The sequence below is a fragment of the Pseudopipra pipra genome, chromosome 4 (genome assembly GCF_036250125.1).
Source record: "Pseudopipra pipra isolate bDixPip1 chromosome 4, bDixPip1.hap1, whole genome shotgun sequence".
In the NCBI taxonomy this organism is placed as follows: Eukaryota; Metazoa; Chordata; class Aves; order Passeriformes; family Pipridae; genus Pseudopipra; species Pseudopipra pipra.
The window spans coordinates 64,598,293-64,618,140 of record NC_087552.1 but is presented as its reverse complement, the minus strand read 5'-3'; the positions used below and the strand labels follow the sequence as shown (position 1 = coordinate 64,618,140).

Here is a 19,848-nt window from a genome sequence, read left to right as displayed (position 1 = left end):
ATTTTTGGAGCTTTCACACAAGCAAAGTGGGGAGAGATATGCCATTTCTAGCAGCCCACTGCTCCCATAAACTAACTGCAGCCACAAGGAATAAAAGAAAACCAGGTCACAGTGATGTCAGACCTCCCCAGGTTATTATTGCCATTCTTTCTATCTGGAAAATCAATACTCAAACACATGAAAGGCCAGATTGCAGCACTGTACACTGCTAAACAACAGCCCTACATGAAAGGTCATCAAGCTGGGGTACCTCTGATTACCACATAATATACTACAACAGAGCTGGGCAAGCTTAAATTGGAGGTTTCCTCCTGGTTTTTATGGTTCCTTAAGAAATGAAAATAAGCTGGAACCTCAAAGCCTTCAGGGGAAAAGTACAATAGCATCTTACTGTGCAACCATCAACATATATTTAACTGAATTAAAAAGTAAACTGAAAATTTATTGTTCATCCTCATGTTATTCTTCATTTTTCAAAAATGGCTACAGCCTTGAGAATAGACCTTCTGTGGAGATTTCTGGTAAAGGCCACAATAGATGTCACTGCCAGTTTACAAACACAGTGTCCTTTGGGGATAATTTTGTTAGCTGAAGCTTCTGAACTGATCTGCAGAGAAGGCAGAAAGGGGGACTTTAGCATTCTCCCACTGCATCACTTGCTGATTTTAAATAAACTTACTTTCTACCCTGAACATTTAGAGATTTAGCCTTTCTCTGTTTTTTTCCTGGATGATATTTAGCTTACATTTCTGAACATGGCTTATATGCCATGGGAGGAGACAGAGTAGTATAAAGGAACAGCAAAATGTCCAACCTCAGCTGCTGACAAGCTGCAGTAGTTTCTTCAGTCAAAGAGAGTAGACAAGAGAGGGCAAAAAAACCACCACAAACAAACTCCAGTGTGCTATGGAAATGTTCAAAAGAGATAAATAACTGACAATTGCCTAAATGATGGACCACTGAACACAAGAAAACAGAAAAACACAGCACTGTTACCTGTAGACTGCAAGCATAAGCCTAATGAATTTGCCTCTTAATATCTTAGTTTAAAAAAAAAGGGGGGAAGAAGATAATCCCCTTACTAACAAATCAAAGAATTTGAGAAATATGTAAGTAGAGCAGAATATCTTATAACTTTGAGGTAAACTCACAGTTATAAATATTGTGTGAGTCAAAAATTTACAAGCTATCAGAGTAAAAAATGTATAAGATTCTGGCACTTTACAGGCTATTAAAATGTCAGGGCACTTTCAGAAAAAATAAATTTTGGTCCAAAAACGCTGAAGTGGCAAATGCAATGTTTTCAATGCGCACTTTAATTTTGGCAGGTTTCTGAGGCCAAATACTAATTTTAATTAGGAGTATTTATTATTTTTATAAGCAAACCTTGACATACTTTTAAAATGCTACATTTACAAGGATCACAGTTAAAGCAAAATATTTCACTTAATCTTACTGGATTTTCTTATCTTGGCTCCATCAAATCTTTTCCAAACTTTTTATTTTTATTTTTTCGGAATTTTTCAGAGTATTGATAAAAATTTCTGATCTTAACACAGCCAGGCTTTATGTGGGAACAGGTTTATAGTAGATAAGTGTTAGTAAAAAGTGAATTCTACAAATTGTGCAGAATCACAGGGCCAACGTTTTCCAACCAAGTACCTAAAATTCAACTCCCATTTTAATTTCTGAGTATAACTTTTAAAAGATGTTGTTCAAATTGCCTCTAACACTTTATAAAAGCTTTAAAACTTCCATTATCTTCACAGATAGGCTTTCTACAAAGTTAAGAAATTTGACTCAGAAGTCACATCTTTAGTCTTAGAAGAGATATTGATTAATATTTTATCAAATTCTGTGTATTAACCTATTTAATCTTACAAAACAACAACACAAAAAGTGTAAAAATCTACTAGGTCTTTGCTTAAACCTAATTATGATCTTACCATTGAAAATACTTCCTAAATTTCAGTCCTTCATTCTGGAAATATTAACTTTTCTGGGTTTTTATGCGGGGTTTTTTTTCCAAAATACACTTTCATATATTCGACTGCTGATATTTACAGTATTGACAGACCTTCCACTAGCCCAAACCGGTAATAATGTATTTTTTTTTAATTAATCTATTATTTTGTTGAGAGGCAAAAGACTACTTTTGTGCTTCAAGCTGAGAGACTGACTTAGATGTGTGGCATATTATTAAATTTCTCTAGTTTCTTTCCCATGCAAGTAATTTATATCTTTCTGTTTCCACATCTGTAAAAGGGAAACCTTATAACCTGCCCAGAATTCCCAAAGCTATTAACAAGAGACACCAAATCATCTACATGCATATAAAATTTTGAGATCTTATGGCAGAGTACAACTCACAAGTGGTTTTAATATACCAACAATATTGGAATGGAACATTAGTACCTCCTGAACGGCATTTTAGTCCAGAAAGGACAGTTTTATAGACTTTGTCATCTTAAGTCAAGTGAAAAGTTACAGTTGGACCTTGCAATAAAGTACAGCATGTGAGAGTTTCTGAGGAGCCTCTGGGCTTTGCAATCCCAAGGCCCAGCAGAAACCCTGTATCCCTGAGCTCTCCAGAGCAAATATGTAAAAAACAGAGGCCCAGATCTGTTGCTCCTGTGCTGCAGCACCTTGAAGGGAAGAGAAGCATTTCTGAAATCTTCAGTTGCAGCAGGTAAGAGAATTGTCTTTGCTGGAGCCCACAGAAAGAACCAAGTGTGAGATACTATTATTCTCATGGACAGACTGGAACTTTTAGCCAAACCCCACTATTTTATGCCTGCTTGCACTGCATCCCCAACAAACTGTAAAAGCACTTACATAAAGTGATGCAATGTGTAAAAAAATTAGTTCCTAGGTATGGCTAATTAGTTCCTAGGTATGGCTGAATGAAACAAACAGGACATATACTAGGACTAAAAAACTACACCAGTGCATTTAATATCCTTAATTGACATGAGAAGTTTGCTTATTCCCATGGATCCCAGGCTGATTCCTGTAGTCATAGTTACACTGAAAGCACAGCTTTTTATCCAACTAGTAGTTGTCCAGTTTTGGCACCAAGCTTTACAAGATAAACACTCCACAATCCCTCAGTGCTACCTGATGCTCTTCCATCGCCAGACCTTTCCACCAGACCTCCTTGCACAGACTTAGTGTCTTCTAGAAAAGAATGAGAGCATTTTAAAGTCAAATCTGAAAGTCATTTCAATGGCCAGACTGCTAATATTCTTTAGAGGACTGAGATTAAGTTTGTAAATCTGTAAATTGTAGACCCAGCAATTGCAGCAAAAAGTAATCCTGTTCCGCTTGGGACAAGTAGCTTATTCTCCTCATTTAAGTGAGAATATAAGTACTATCATCATATTCAAATTATTACCTATGTACTGAACCAGCCATGACTGATAAATGCTAAACAATCTTGAAAAACATATGAACATATTTATAACAATTATTTTCAGCATGGTGCAAATCTTAAAATGCTGTTCAGCACTGCAGAGATGTGATAGAAAAAATACCTTATAAATGTGTATTCCTTTTGAAATGGGTTCATAAAAACACTTAGCACTTATTTAGGGATAATAGGTATGTAGGATCATATACAGACTTCAGTATTGTCATCTTAAGTTTCTAAACTAGGAAACTAAACCAGACTAATTCTGCACCTTTTGCAAAACCTTACCTTGTAAGGTAGGCTGTCAAATCATGTCTTGTCACAGTGTTTTTGCACAAGGCAAATGATATTACAGGGTGTGAGGCAATGGGAACCCAGGCTTCAGGGAGGCTCAGGATTGTGCAAGGTCATGGAAACTCAAGTCAGGTTTCCTGGCTAACAGCTCCCTGATTGATTCATCCTACCACCACTGTTGAAGAGATTCATTTTATGAATGTGTTAAGAGATGTGTCAGCAGATTTATTATTATCCCAAGAATATTGTGATTTTTTTAATAGTTACATAGACAATTAGCTACATTCTCCTAAATAATATTTTACTTCAGTAATTATAATGAAATAAAAAGCTTTAATTTGGTCCAGGATCTACTTGTGAGGTATAGGAAGAAGTAATGCTCAGAAATGGAAGAAAGAGAGTGTTGAAAAGAAATTAGGAGATGAAAGGACAGAAAGAGGCGATGAAAGGTTGCAAAAAATCATGAAAAAAGGTTAAGAAGAGAAATAGTAGTTAGGCACAATCCAAAACAAGCTGGCAGAAGATCCCATCTCAAAACCAAACCAACAATATTAGGGAGAGTCCACCATTCCATTGATAGCAATCTTCTGCCATGAAGGGACTACAGCAACCTAGTGCATTACTTCCACAGATGGAAAAAGTCTGTCTCTAGAACAAGCCCCAAAGAGGCCAGCACCAAGTGGCTTCAGAGGTGACTTAGTTGAATGTAAGCGAATCCAGTTTCCAGGAGGAAAAATCTTTCTCTGCCTGACAGAAACACATACTGTGTTAAAAAATAAAATAGAAACATCCTGTTTTATCTTTTCATGGATTTTTGCTGACTGTGTTGAAATATATGGGTGCAAGTTGCATTAGAAGGGTATGATTAAAATATATTTGCCACACAGGTCCTGGTTTTTCAGTAGCAGTTTGCCACTGCTGCAGGGGACCTTGGCTACTGAGAATCAGGGCTTGTTTCAGAATTAGAAACAGGTAAGCAAAGTTACATTCATCCCTTCTAATAAATGCCACAAAGAGAGTGAAATAAACGAAATCAGTGGAATACTTAACTTCCACATTAGTCTAGAAGTCCTATATAAATACTTGTGCCACGACAGCCAGATTGCAGCAGTTGACTGGTTTAAGCACCAGTTTTACTCCTGGCAGGGCAGGGGGGCAGCAGCCCTGGGGATCCTCAGGGGGGCGAGCATGCTGCCAGCCCTGCAAAATGGCCATGGCAACAATTTAAACCCTGCTCATTTCCACTGTGATTCCATGCCAGCTCTGGGGAAAAAAATCCTACTGCATCGCTGCTGCTGAGAGAGCCAGAGGAGGTTGTGTGGTCAGCACAAGCGAAGGGAAGTCGAACTGCTACAGTGAAGAGAAGCAGCATTTGACACATCAGTAGATTGGAAAATGCCAGCATAGCATGAAGCGTGGAAGCTGTGACTCATGCTGCCATTCCATCACTGGGGAAATGAGAAGGAAACACACAGGTCTCCAGGAGATGCAGAAGATCCATCAGCAAGCATGATGAACATGTTTCAAACACACTACACCATTATTTTTGGGCTGTTTGGGAATATGCCTACTGTATATTGTCCTTGCAGACCTCCTGAATGGTATTACTGATCTTTCTTCAAATACTGTTTAGGAGTTTTCACACAACCTCCTTAACATGGACCTACTGGTTAGTTGTTCCTGTGGTTAGACTGAGTTAAGACAAAAGAGTTCCCAATTTCCTCCCTTCTGCAGCATGGAACCTTGACAGAGCCTCTAGGCATGTTGTGATGTTCAGTAAATAATTAGACAAGAGTAATCTCAACACACAGGATAATTGCAATTGATATAAATAGTCTAAATTAATCACAGAAAACCCTCATTTTGCATATGCCAGTTTAGCAGAAACCTGACTCTATTCTGTAGACTTACCTGTACCCATTTCATCCAAGCATACTGGGCAACTAATTGATACTTACTGAGTACCATAAGATGCTTGTTATTAATCCTTTACCACTTCCTCTTTACAATGAGTTTTTTTCTCTTTTCTCCTCTTACCTTTTGCAAAGATTCAGCTTCACTAATGCAACCACGTCTTTCTTTCTGGTTTTATGCACAACAGAATTCTCGCAGATTCAGTAACTTTCTATTCATTCTTCACATGGACACCTTCTCATTTGGACACTATTCCATATATTATGATTTGCCTCTTTCTTATATTTAATTCTGCAAGTTCCATATTGCATCAGATCTTCCAGGATAATATTATCATGAGAATGTATAGCCTTAAAAAAAAAGGTGTGCATGACCCTCAAAAATATTGATTAGAAGGCTGTTGTAGCTCTTGCAAGGACACACGAAATTCTCTGCCATGCTGGAGAAAAGCCTTTTTCAGGTCTTGCTGAGGTCTGGAGACCTACCACAGACAATTCTGGTTGATTAGTTGAGTTTGGTTTTTCCCTTAGTTGATATCTCAAGCAGAGAAAGATTTCAGAAGTATTTGCAGGTCAGTGAGCACATGGACAGGCTATACAAGGGAAACACACACCTTACCTCATGTCCTGTGCAGCAAATCCACACACGCCCCCATTTTCTCTGGCATATGACTCAGATTTAAAATTGGGCATAAGAATTAAAATTTTTAAAAAATGAGCTTTGAAATGACAGCCTGGACTAAATTTTGCAAAATTACCCTTATTTTCAGACATAGTAAATCAAAATCCCAGAGCTTGAAACCCTTCTGGTGTATAACATTGTGCGTTCCCACTTACGATTTCTCTGACCAGTCAGTCCCTCAGCAGCACACTGAGGGCAGCTTCAGACATGCTTTCTGCTATGTGCTCTTGATTGACTAGTCCTATTTCTCAAAGCAATGACCCCTGTTCATCATAATAGGAAATAAAACCTTGCTGAAAATACGATGCTTGGATTCCTTCTCTTCCCAGAATTACTGGGAGGGAAATGGATGTCTCTCAAGTGCAGAATCATATGCACAATGGTCTCTTAACACTTGCTCAGAGGTCTTTTCCATTTTCACATAAATCTTTTTTATGTTGTACTCCCACCAACTAGTCATTTTATTTTTGGCTTCACTACAGTAAACTTAATTTAACATTATGGCTTTTAGGTAGTTGTTGGTCTGCTTTTATGACTAATGAGTTTTAGACAGGAAATTCATAAAAACAGAACAAAAACATCCATAATAAGCATGCAGCAAAGACAGGTCTATTTTTCCTTAGAATAACTGCATGCCTGAGCATAAAGGAATGCAAAAGTTGCACATTAGGCTACAAAATCACCATGGAAGGCCAATCTCAAAAACTTTAATTGAGATCTCCAAGCATCAAATGAATGATAGGATAGAATAATAACACAGAATGTCCATTCAAGTGTGCAGCCATTTAGCCCACACACCCTCTACCTTGATGAGCAATTATCCTACATACTGTGGGAAACCCACACACTTCTTGTGGCAGTCACTTGTCCTGTTAGTCAGGTTTGTTGGCTTGGCGTTTTTTTGTGGGTTGTTTTCTTTCTCTTTTTAAATGAATTTCAGCTTTTAACCACAGTGTACTTCAGGTGCTGGACTATAGAATATTTCTAGGTTCAGAAAAAGAAGAACTGACACAAAAAGTTTTAGAGGCAGCTTCAGACTGCATGGTTCAATATTTTAGCAGACATCATGCAAAAAAGTATTCAAAGACAAACATGTATCTGATCAATGAAAGCTGGGAATTCCTCTCTAGCTCTGCACATACAAGAACAGGATGGAGAAATGCTTAGAAAGTGTTTGCAACATTTTCATGGAAACCAAACCAAACCTTTCTCTGTCACACTATGTAGAAAAATGCATTCATAGTCTACTGGTTAAGAGAGAGGGTAAACTCAAATAAAATAGTAACACTGCTACTACCTTTGACTTATTGGAAGGGTTACATGGAGTTACAATACGAAAATTACATAGGAGTTACACATTTTTTATGCAACTCCATTTACATGCCAAGTGTGAAAAAGCCCTGGTCTCTCAACCGCAGCATAAATCAGTCCGACTGGAAAGCTGTGGCTCCTAGCCTCCATTTATCCAGTAAATAGCTCAAATACTTCTCTAACAGCCAGATTCCTAGTGATTGTTCCATTTATGGTTTTAATTTTCAACTGTTCCACTCTCTGTTTCCAAAGCTTTACCCTACTTCTTTCACGTATACATACTCACACCCCATCAAACAGCATCCATCAAATCCTCCCCCTGCATGTCATGGTGCTGATGGTGCTGGATGAACCTCTGCTGGGGACAGTGACTCCAGTTAACACCTCAGTGAAAGCTCTGACTGTTTCAACCTATTGAGTTCCACTTGCATTTCTAGCAAGCTTCCTGGTTGTCAACTAGGCAATTGCTCATCACCTGTGTGTGAATAAAATCTGGTATTTCTTCCCAAGACTGCCTCCCACAGCAATCTACCTACTAGCAAAGTATGGGTGGGTGAAAAAAGAAATTGATTCCTGGGCATACTTCTGGTAGTATTTGGAAATTCTGAAGGCAAACTGAACAGGCCTGTACAGAATTCTCAAGCAAAATGATGCAGTCAGATCACATCAGTGCTCTGGTGGTGCATCACGAGAATAAAACTGAATGGTGACACTGCTTATAGGGAAAGAAGGCATCATGGTAGAGAACACAACACACAGACTCGTATTCTGAAATTTCACAGGGAAACCTTCCTGAAGTAACTACTCACCTTCTTGAAAGGAATATTCCTTAGTTCACTACTAATAAAAGTGTAAGAAAATTCTGCTCTCTATTCCTTAGTTCACTACTAATAAAAGTGTAAGATAATTCTGCTCTCTCTTTTGGCAGATGTTCTGGAACGGTCTCTAAGGAAACTGATACTTGAGTAGAATTATTCTTTACAAGTAAACGTAGTCATACTGCATTTTGACAACTTCTACTACCAATTGTTCTGCTCTAAAAGACAAATGTCAAAATGATGTAGGACTGCATTTACCTGTAAGTGCTTACAAACATTGCTCAAGCCAGTTGCATCTTGGGAAGTGCTTTTATAGCTGTGGCAAATACCCTTTTGTGATGTGTAATTCATACTATTTTAAATTTCAGGTGTTAAAATACTGTATAAGATAGCCTATATCCTTAATACCATCTCAAGTGCTCTGCATTGTTTGTCAAACACCTAAGCACGTTTGTCATCTTGCCTTTTAGTTTGGAAAAACACACAGCCATTGGTTATTGTGACAGCTTGGAAATGTAAGTGTTCAACCCATTTAACTAATAAGTTGGTGTAAGCAAAATCAACATTTATTTTCTCTTAATATGAAAAGCCTGAATATAAACTGCTCAGCTGCCTATTTTCCAAAGGCATATAAAAGGAAGAATGGATGCACCAGTTGCACCAGCAGGAATTAAAATTAAAATATGCACTGAATGTGGGGAAAAAAAAATCAGTATGCTCATTCAACTCCTCCCCAACACCATTATATAAACAGAATTAAGGCAAATATGTAATTTCTACATCCAACAGCATATATGCCCTAAAAAATTGTTAAATATTTTGTTGATACTTTAGTGAAACTGAATTCTGCTTTTTTTTTTGTAGAAAGAATTTACTTTGTTCATGTAACTCTAGACTGACACCACAGAAACCATAATCCCATACTTCACAAACCATGTGCATCACTTCCAAATCACAATTATAATATTGTTTTGGAAAACAGAGAATACAAATTATTTCCCCCACATGGTACATTATGAGATTCCTGCACCATTCTATGCTACTGGCATACAGTAATTACTGAAAAGGAGATAACTGCATAAAATGTGTTGTCTAAAGTGCAGGAACATCCCTTATCACTGCACAGCACTTCAAGGCTTGCACAGGGTAAGACTATTTTACTTCACAGATCAATGAAAAAGTGCTTCAAAAGGAGAAGTCAGCATCACAGAAGAACCCACCTTCATTACTCTATGACTTTCCAAAACTGTATCAGAATAATGGTTTCAGTGTCTTTAGTTCCAGGTTTACATTACACTAAAACCAGAGAGAATGCAAAGCATATATTAATGCATACTTAGGAAGTGTGAACTCCTAATTACAGTGTTACCTTACCTATTACTCCGCTGTTTCATAGCTTTTAGGGGGATCCTACATGGTCATTTGCAGGTAGGTGAAAATGTTTTCTACTTGTGCAGCTGACTGACTGCAATCCAGCTCTGAATCACAAATAATACAGCCACAGTTCACAAGTCCATCCCATGATTTCACCAGAAAGGCCCATTCAGAGCAATACACAAAGCCCTCTAAAGCTCTATCCTCAGAGATTTGTCATCATTTCTTGTCAAAACTGGGGTTTATAGCTTGAGTCCTGTGGTAACCGCAGCAACACAATTTCTTCATCAGAGTTCTGCTGCTTTCAGCCAGAAAAAGGTAGAGACTGAAGGAATTTACCTCAACTGTCAAAAGATTGTGTAGCCATGACCTTGATACAACTCCTTCCTGATTCTTCGTTTAGACCTACGAACAGTACTCATCACAACTTTTTCATAGAAGGGTAAAAGGAAAAAGGAATGTGCCACTTTTTGGATGGATTTAGTGGGTTTTATAAATTATTTCCATACTTCCTCCAGCTACTTCACAGTCCTCACCATTTCTGTATTTTACCTTATAATTTTGGTTTTTTTTTCTTTTCATAAAATCCCTTTTCCATACAGCACTATGTGAAAAGGATGCTGCTGTACTTTTCACATCTGCTCATGTACTTCTTCATCAACAGCATTATAATTCTGTTGAATTTCAATTTCCCAAACAATGGGGTAGGGAAGATAAGGAGTATCAACTTTTTTTTCTTTTCAAGACATCTTAAGAAAAAGTAAAGTAGGGTAATTCATAGGGACTGAAAATTTACAGTACATGCTCACATTTGCTTCAGAAAGTCCACTTCTAAGCCCATTGCTCTGTACAGTATAACTGTAGCTCACAGAGTGAGTGACATCTTGGTTGCTCCAGGAGCTGGTATACCAGCAGATGTGAACTGAAGAAATAATGTCAACCAAGAACTAGACTGGAGTCTTCTAGCAGATATTGAATTTAACTGCACTCCAAAGCAAACAAACAAAAATGTCCCATCTTATGCTGGTTTGGCAAGGATGGAGTTAATCTCCTCACTGGCAAGTGCTCCAGCCACACTACCCAAGTCAAAGAACGCAAAGGTGGGGACTGGGAGAATGAAGAACTTCCCATGGTAGGAGAAGATCAGGTTTGAGACCATCTAAGGAACCTGAAGGTACATGAGTCCATGGGACCTGATGAGATGCATCTGCAGGTCCTGAGGGAATTGACAGATGAAGAGAGAGAGTGGCAGTGTGGTACTTAGTTGCCATGACCCACCTCTTGTATATCTTTGTAAGAAGCCTCAGTTAGACTCTGTTCAGACACAAAATAGTTACAAAGGCAGGAACTTCACAAGAAAATTCAACCTTATTCTCATAAGTACAAAGAGCTATGATTTTAACAGTATGAACTGCCTGGAGGTACCTGCATTTCTCCTTTCATTTAGAGGAGGAGAGCTTGACCAGATATCTATATTGCACAGAGCTAAAATCAGGTGGGGTTAATGCTCTGATGACACTGAGGTGGAAATAATGAGCATTAAATGGGCAAAATCAGTTCTTCCACAGATGAGGACTACAACGGGTAAATGGGATGAAAACATAGAACAATGTTTAATATGCAAAGTATTAAAAAATCCCCATCAATGTCTTATCTTTGCTTTCATGCATATTCCCAGTCCCTAAATGCTAAGTGGGATTACTTGTGCTTTAAATTTAAAGTGCATGCTCAGTTCCAGTATGCACAGTCAGCAATCCAGTTTCTCTTTTGAGCACATTTCAAAAGATGTGAACTGTTAAAGAAAACCATAATGATCTGAAGGCTGGTAACATCAGGAATGAGTGAAAACCTGAGACTTCTGCTTGGCTTAGAAAAGGGATTCAGAACTCTGAATAGTCTATTCCACCCCAGTGCAACTGTGTTGAAATGATTGGACAGGGATGTTCTTCCAATATTCTAAATAACTTTGGTGAGGTCAGCTGGTAGTCTTTGTGTCCTAATCAAATCTCTAGTACCTAAAATTTCCCATTACAATTGACAAATCTCTTACAGCATGACAACTTCCCTCTTACCTTCTCTGTGTGACTGCAACACCTCCAAGACCAGCCTGAAGCTGTTGGCTAAAGCAGTAATTAGTAATTTTCATCATTTTTGTACCATGTATGCATGAATGTATGTACATTTGCATGTATAAATATGTCTCCCTCTGGCATCATTTACAGGCCCTAGAAACCCTTTCTGCTCTGCCGTTTTTGTCGTTTGTATGTTACTGAACAACATCTTTGTAGAAGGAAATCTCAGAATAAAAATAGCATATCTAATGACTCAAAGGGACTTTCTGTCAGATGGATTTCAATATGATATCAGTTAACTAAGCAGGATTTGTATCTCTTGGAACTTCAACTTAAGAGATTGAGTAGAATATAGATTTTTCTAAGCGTTAGCACAAGTTTTATTGTAAACACTGGTGTGTCCTTCAGGTTTGAAATTTAGCAATGATCTTACTGCTGTTTATTTTATCAGGCAATTGGCACCACCACATTGTCACTGACCCCCTGTTCTTGGGCAGGCTTTGATATTGTAGCTAGTTGAGCTGGTAAAAATCCTCCACAGGGCTTCTCTCATCAAGCTCATCCTTTTAGTCTTTATTCAAGAAACTGAGATGGGTAAAGATTTTATTCTTTTGAACTTGAAACCATCAGTAGATTGTATGTCTAAGATACACAGTCTGAAAAAACTTTGTACTTGGTGGTAGTTCCACTTCAAGAAACAAAAAAAAAAAAAAAAAAAAATCCGGCTTTGCAGCAGATTAAAAATATATTACTGAGCTCAGAGAAAGCCTAGTTTGGGCACAAAAACTCCAGTGACAATTTCAAGAGAAATAAAATATATACTTAATCCTTCAGGCAGTCTCACTGAGTTCCACTGATTTTTGATTAAGCAAACCAGACAGACAAACACAACTAACATCGTCCTTCCAACCAGTGGCCTCTGCCTGAAATCAGTGCTCCTGTATTTACTGGAGTTAATGGGCCCTTATCAGGAGAAAATCCTTATTTCAGGAAAGACCTACTATGCTTGTGTTATTCACATTATATTTCACAATTCTTGCTGTTCAAATCATGGGCGTTTTGCCAACACAGAAGGGTTGTTATTGTGGTTTTTTTCTCATAATCGCACTTCCTGTTGCTTCTAATATAACATCTATTGTCACTACACTCAATGGGTCAATTTTGCTCTCACTTATAAAGTCCACTCAATCTTCCAAGGTTCCATGAAAAGCTGTTTGGTTTGGTAATGATGCAGGAACACTTTTTAAGAAAGAGATTCAAGGAGAGGGGTTTTGTTTTTTTTTAATTAAGGTTTTACATGGGATAAACAACATTCTCAATGACAGCCTGACCAATCTCTATACTTTATATTAAGGGACATGCAATGAAACTTGTGCATAAAGGATGAAGAGGCTGAGTGTTAGTCCCAGAATCTGCTGGGATGTGTGAAAAGTGACAGAATTTCCTTTTTCATTTCCATGGAAAACTCCACAAAAGCTTGATTGCCAGGAGTCCATGCCCTTAAAAGTTTTAAGTGATCATCAAGGTACTTTTTTCTTTCTACATTATTCAGGAACAATAAATATCCCCCTTCCATATGTCACAAATGCACCTAAGGTGATCTGCAACATTGTGAAAACCACTCCCCTAAATTTTGAAACCTGTAAAACACACTTTACATAGTTGCAGAATTTCACCTGCACTATAAAAAGTCATTCTTTTGCCACATACCTTTTTTTTGTTGGTGGGACAAATGTAGAAATTGTCAATAACAGTGGCAATCCCAGGCTGTAGATTCAACTTTGTGTATAATGTCCCAAAATCTGAAGACCTGAAAGAAATCAAACATCTGTAAGTGCTCTCTTCTAAAGGGTTCAGCATTGAAACTCTGCAAAAAAAGCCCCACTTTGTGGCACTAACTATCCATTTCCAATGTTTCTGTGCCATCCTTTTGTTCTTTTCAGGGCTCATTAGCTAAAAGAAACCTGCCATTATTAAGTATATTATTCTAGGTTTGAAAAAAACATGGTTAGTTCTGTCTGTATTTTGCAGTCCTATGCAGTGCTAGGGGTTTTTTTTCTGTGCAGTGACAGAAGCCCAAAATGTGCACCTTTCCATCACCACCCACAAGGTGGGAAAAAAGAGCTATGAAGAGCACAGGCTCATTGGCAAGAACTAACAGCACCTCCTCAGCTATGCAGAGAAAGAAGAGCTGACTTCAGAGCTTGCTGTTGCGTAAGAGAAGAATTTGGCCTGAGATCTGGAAGACTCACATTGGACCTCTACCAGAATAAGTACTTGATAAAGGTACCCATCCACTCCTCCAGCTCTTTTTTAGAGGAGTTTTGAACGAATAAAACCAAAGTCAGTGCTTGGCCATCAGTATGTCACACACACACGTATTTATGAGTATTTCAAATGTGAGCACTCTGATGAATTTGTTTCATACTCCTGAAAAATCTGCAGTGAAAAATGGCATCCATGGTACTCATTTGTATTGTCAATGTCAATTATAAAAAGAACAGACAAGTAAAATGTTAGTATAAGACAATGCTGGTGAAATTCAAAGGAAGTCACATTCAAATTTAAATCTCTCTGGATGAAACCTTGCTTGTTCTATTTAGAATCAAATTGTATCATGCACTCTCTCCATATTTCCAGTTATTCATTTTGCACTTGGAAAGGGACTCAGACACGTGTAAGGCACTTGTCCCCTCTTCACCAAGCAGCACTCCCTAGGGCAGAGAGTTGGTGTGAGGACTCCCACTCTATACTCCCTTTCTTTTCACTGCAATAACAATCTCCTTCACAAACAAGGCTTAAGGTACCCTGCCCAGTACCTCTGCATAATTCAAACAACTGGGAACATGCAACAGCACTCGTGTCTAAGAGAACAAAGAGGAGACCTCTGTCCCTCCCAGTGTGACACTGAGGATTGCCTGTGCAGTGATTTCTGCCCTATAAACCCAGTTCTACCACGTTCATTACTCTGAGGTGGGCTCTCCTCGCCCAGGGGAGTCACTGCTGAAGTTTGTGGGAATGTGACTGAATACAAGGAGAGAGAAAAGTGAAAAACCAAATCCCTGGCCAAGTGTGTACACCTTGACAGGTAGCCCACTGCCTGAGGTATCCTCCAAGGCACATGAGGCAGATTAGTCCCTGAGGGGCTGGTGCCTGCAGGAGGCTGCCATGACAGCCCACCTGCGTCCCAGTCCCACCAATGATGTCACCTAAGTTAAAGGGTATGTTGTATGAAGCCAGAGGTGTTTGCTGTGCTTTCACACATCCAGCTTTCCTCAGCATACAAGAACTTTCAGCTGCTGTCATGGAGCAGCTTTCTATGTCTTTGGCATCACTAAGCATAGTGGATGCCAGAGGATGATATGCTGGATCAGGTCCTAAGGGACACCAAGCAAAGAAGGGTTCATGTTTACTTCGTTTTTCTTCCTTCTCTAGCAGTCAAAAAACCCAACTGCTCACACACAGAACACACTCACAGCCTAAGCTGAGAGTTTAACCATTTTATAGTGATATCTGAATGGATTTGGTTTCCCCCTTCCCCCCTCAATTTTGCTTCACCTGCAGATATACAGCAATGCATTACAGAAGTTAATGGAATCATTACCACTCAGTTTTGACAAATAATTATGTAGAAATCAAATACATACAACTGCAGTGTACTAGGTGCTCAGCAGAGAACTAATTAAAATCCTAAGGGGAATAGGGTGGACAGTGCTAAACCTAATTTGCCAGAAGTGTTCGACAGAAAAGAAATTAAAGCAAAGACAAAATACTGACTTCAGCCAGATGTACTGAAATCATGCAGGGCAAGTATGTATGACGGAAACATAACCTAGTCTATTCTCTTTGAGGAAAGAATATCAGGTCAGTGGTTTGCTCAATAATAACATCCTGAAATAATTCTCTGAACCTTAAAGATGATTCAATTTACTCTGAAGAGGCAGTTCCAGGATTAATACAATGGGACCACTGGAGAGTGACACCACAGGAGGGATGGTGGCAGCAACTGTATCAAGGTATGAAAAGAATATGGGCAGGAAGCCCAAAGAGAATAAGCCATTTCTAAGACAAAAAGTTCCAATCTAAAACTTCCGCTTCTAATTCTCATGACTTTTTAAAAGTACTGCAAGAAAAGAATGAGATTTAAAAAAAAATAAGAGTGCACTAAGGTTACTATGGTATTTTCAAAGGCAGAAAAACTATATAGTCAAAAATCTTTTATTTTCTGCTACAAGTTAGCAATCTCAGGGGGAAAAAAACCATCCAGTGCAAACCTGAGACAATAGGTTAACACATCTCCCTAAAAGTACACCAGGCCTAAGCAGGAAGACTCAGATTGGAAGCAGATCTGTGGATCTATGGAGAAATCTACTCAGACTTCCGAACCTTTTTTATTATAGGCCAGATTTGTGGTAGCCCAGGAATGTCAGTCACTGTTTGAGACATTTATGCACAAGAGGACATAGTTCAAGGACATCAGTCAAGGGAAACACTGTGCAAAATAATTGGTTTTCTACATCTGCTATAATACAGAGGAAACAGGCCAACATTTTTACTTGAGATATAAATTCCAAGTTCCTGTCCCTGCATATATGAAGAACTAACATTTTGTAGCACAAAGCTAGAATAGAGTTCCCTGTAATTGCACTACTGGGCTGCAGATAGGACTGGGAAGGATGAATTCTGGGATCTCAGTGCATACCTATTTCAATATATTACAAAATGTGTTTTGTACCAAATTAAGGATAGGAGAAGTCCTATGGTTCTCCAGTCATAAAGAGATTTTTTTGTCTGCTAGAAACCAAACTTGTGCTGTGTCAGAAGTGTTAAGGAGATGGGAAAAAACCCACATGAGACATCTGTGTTTATCAGTACAAACACATTCTCTTTCCTCCCTAAAAGTTCATTAAAAGATATTTCAAGTTATAATGGAAAGAGAATACACATGCACCTGATGAAAAGAGGAAAACTTTCACCTACAGTAGGGTTTATTTGCGGTGGTAGCACAACAGCAAAACTCCATAAACCAGAGCAAGAAGTGTAAAGATTAATTTTGCAAAGATGAGCCTGACCTGCAGTTCTAAGTGATCCAGATGCAGTTAGTTAGAATTTTGACTTTCTGTGAGACACTGCAGGGGATACAGCAAGAGATATATAGGCTGCCCCCTCCTGCTGGGTATCCACCTGTGCACTACAGGCTGCAGATCACATAGATGTTTCCTTGTAGAGCAGAACTCAGTGAAGTTCTGCTCATAGGAAACATATCTTCCAGTATTCAGGTGATGGGTCAGAGAACCATCAGATGGTGGATTGACATGATTCCTCATGACTGTGCAAACATCACACAACCCGAGCTTGACAGAGCTTGTGGCTGGGTGACAGTTTCTTTGAAAGTATGTACATCTGTTGAAATGTGTCATAGGTTTTTTTTTTCTTTAAGGAAAAATCAGTTGTCACTGTAAGAACAGTATGTTCAAATAACAATCCTCAAAATCATACAATGATATTACAGCACAGACATAATTAGGTATTTTTAGCTTGTTTTAATACTGTGAGATCAAAAAATAGGAAAAGGTCCAAGTGGTACAGATATGTATCCTGATGAAATAAAACTCCCAAAGCCCCTAAGCTCTGAGTAAATTTGGGTCTCATCCTTAAAAATGTAACTTTTTTATATTTGAGCTAAAATAAATCTATGCTTAACATAAGTTGGAACTGTATCTAAACACTGGATCTGGACATCTTCCAACAGAAATATTGAGAAAGAAGAAGAAATTTAACAGATACGAAAAGAGACATGAACCAAATGTTTGCCTGTCTAAACTTCACTATCATACAGTTCTCCACTGCTGACTCACACTTATGATTCAATATTGCTCATTGTTAGTTGTTTTCTCCAGATTATATTTACAAGTAGATATTAATATATAAGAAACATTTAAATTAATATAGTAGGATGTTAATGAAGATTCTTTGAGATGAAAATTTCATTCACAAGTCAAATTTCATACTCAAAGAAAACGAACTGCAAAAAATGCTTTCTCCTCCTTTTTTTTTTTTTTTTAATGAATTGAAGAGATACACTAGAAAGAGAATGGTTGGAATGCTTAACACACATCTTCATCAAATTTCCTCTACCTTTTCTTCTTGAAGATTAACTCAAGCTCCATTCTAGTCAAATGAGCCATACTGCAAAAGCCCCATTAGCTTAAAATCCTGGAAGACAACACTGAAGAGATTTCAAATGACTCATGGATTACTTAACTGGTGAAACAAAAAGAAAGTCTTTGAAAAAAAATAATAAAGATCTGCTGGTTTAGATCATTCGTAAGTTGTTGAAAAAAAAGATTCACTGAGATGCACGTTACAGAATCAAGGAAGAGTGGATCTGTGCATAAAACTCTCTGGACTGCTTCCCACTTAATTTTCTCCTGACTGCATTGCAAATGTTGTCTTCTCGCCTATCCCTCCTTTCTGTCAAGAGAACAGTCCAGGATTTACAGCATGAACTTTAAAATGCAGGAGAAATTATTTTAGGTTCTTGCTCTATCACAGACTTATATCTAACAGTAGGATTTTCTTTGTGCTCTGGTCCCTCACCTGAAAAATAGAGACAACGCTGTTTACTACACCTCAAATGCCTGTAAGGAGCACAAGCCCTATGAGGACTGGCTGATGGAGCTGGGGTTGTTTAGGCCGGAGAAGAGGTCTCAGGGGAAACCTCATCACTCTCTACAACTACCTGAAAGGAGCTTGTAGCCTGGTGGGGGTTGTTCTTCTCCCAGGCAACCAGCAGTAGGACGAGATGGCACGGTCTTTAGCTGTGCCAAGGGAGGTTTAGGTTGACATTAGAAAGAAATTCTTTACAAAGAGAGTGATCAGACATTGGAATGGGCTGCCCAGGGATTCCCCATCTCTGGAGGTGTTTAAGAAGAGAGTGGATGTGGCACTTAGTGCTGTGGTCTAGTTGACCAAGTGGTATTGGGTCATAGATTAGACTTGATGATCTCAGAGGTCTTTTCCAACCTAGTTGATTCTGTGATTCTGTAGGACAGCAGGGCAATGAAGAACTGGTTGATGGAGTATCTAAAACAGATACATCAGAAGTTCCAACAACAACTGCCAGGACAAACCTACTGAAAAGGAAAGTAACCAGAGGAATATCATTAAAGAAGTTGAAAACTAACGTATTTTCTTCACTTGAAGAACACAGAAGACTTCAAGGGCTCTTACATATCCAATGTGGAAATTGCACAGGCTTTGGTTAGCCTCATAAAATCCTTTCAAACAGCAACAAAAAACCTCCAAAACCCCAAAGCCTTTCTTCAGAGTACAAACACATTGTAACATTGGATTCCAATACGTGACTCATATATTAAGGAATTCATGCAGATGAAAGCTTCTTCAAAGGCTGTAGAAGAGTAGGACTCCCAGCAATCCAATTAACACCCAGCAATCCAATTAACAGATTACTCATCAGCTATCAGCTTTGCTGGAGTACTTTCTGGAAATACCTCTCTCTACTTTCCAGAAAAGTTCAACCTTTTTTTTCCTCTCAAAAACAGAAATATAGAAATGCTTCTTCCTTAATCCACTTTTACGCTAAAGAATCAATGGCGTAGGCAAGAGGTAACAAATAAATAGTTTAGCAACTTCACATTTAGTCAATACAGATTTTACTTTCTTTTCCCAAAAGCACCACAAAGATGAATGTGTCCTCTTTTCACTAACAATCCATTATTGACAACATATATTGATAACATATCTGATAGCATATATCCTTTCAAGAGCTGTGGACAATCATAACAGCCTTTTTTAAGTGTCCCGCTCTGTAATGCTCTGATGTGTACAGGACATGGTGCAACTTTGCATTTACACAGCTATAGAGACTCCTTGCAATTTTTACAGTTATTAATGTCCATATATATTTGATTTGTAAAACGCTGACCTGAAAAATTGCACATGAAAAAAAGCA

The 19,848-nt window shown here is 38.3% G+C and overlaps 1 protein-coding gene across 9 annotated transcripts in view; it reads right to left on the bottom strand.

Moving 5' to 3' along the window:
• SORCS2 (sortilin related VPS10 domain containing receptor 2) overlaps window positions 1–19,848 on the bottom strand; it is a 546,495-nt gene that overhangs the window by 221,000 nt on the left and 305,647 nt on the right. For all 9 annotated transcript variants that reach the window (XM_064653301.1, XM_064653303.1, XM_064653306.1 and 6 more), the window contains exon 3: window positions 13,584–13,683. In XM_064653301.1, coding sequence (XP_064509371.1) covers window positions 13,584–13,683 — 100 coding nt within the window. The remainder of the gene's footprint in view (window positions 1–13,583; window positions 13,684–19,848) is intronic.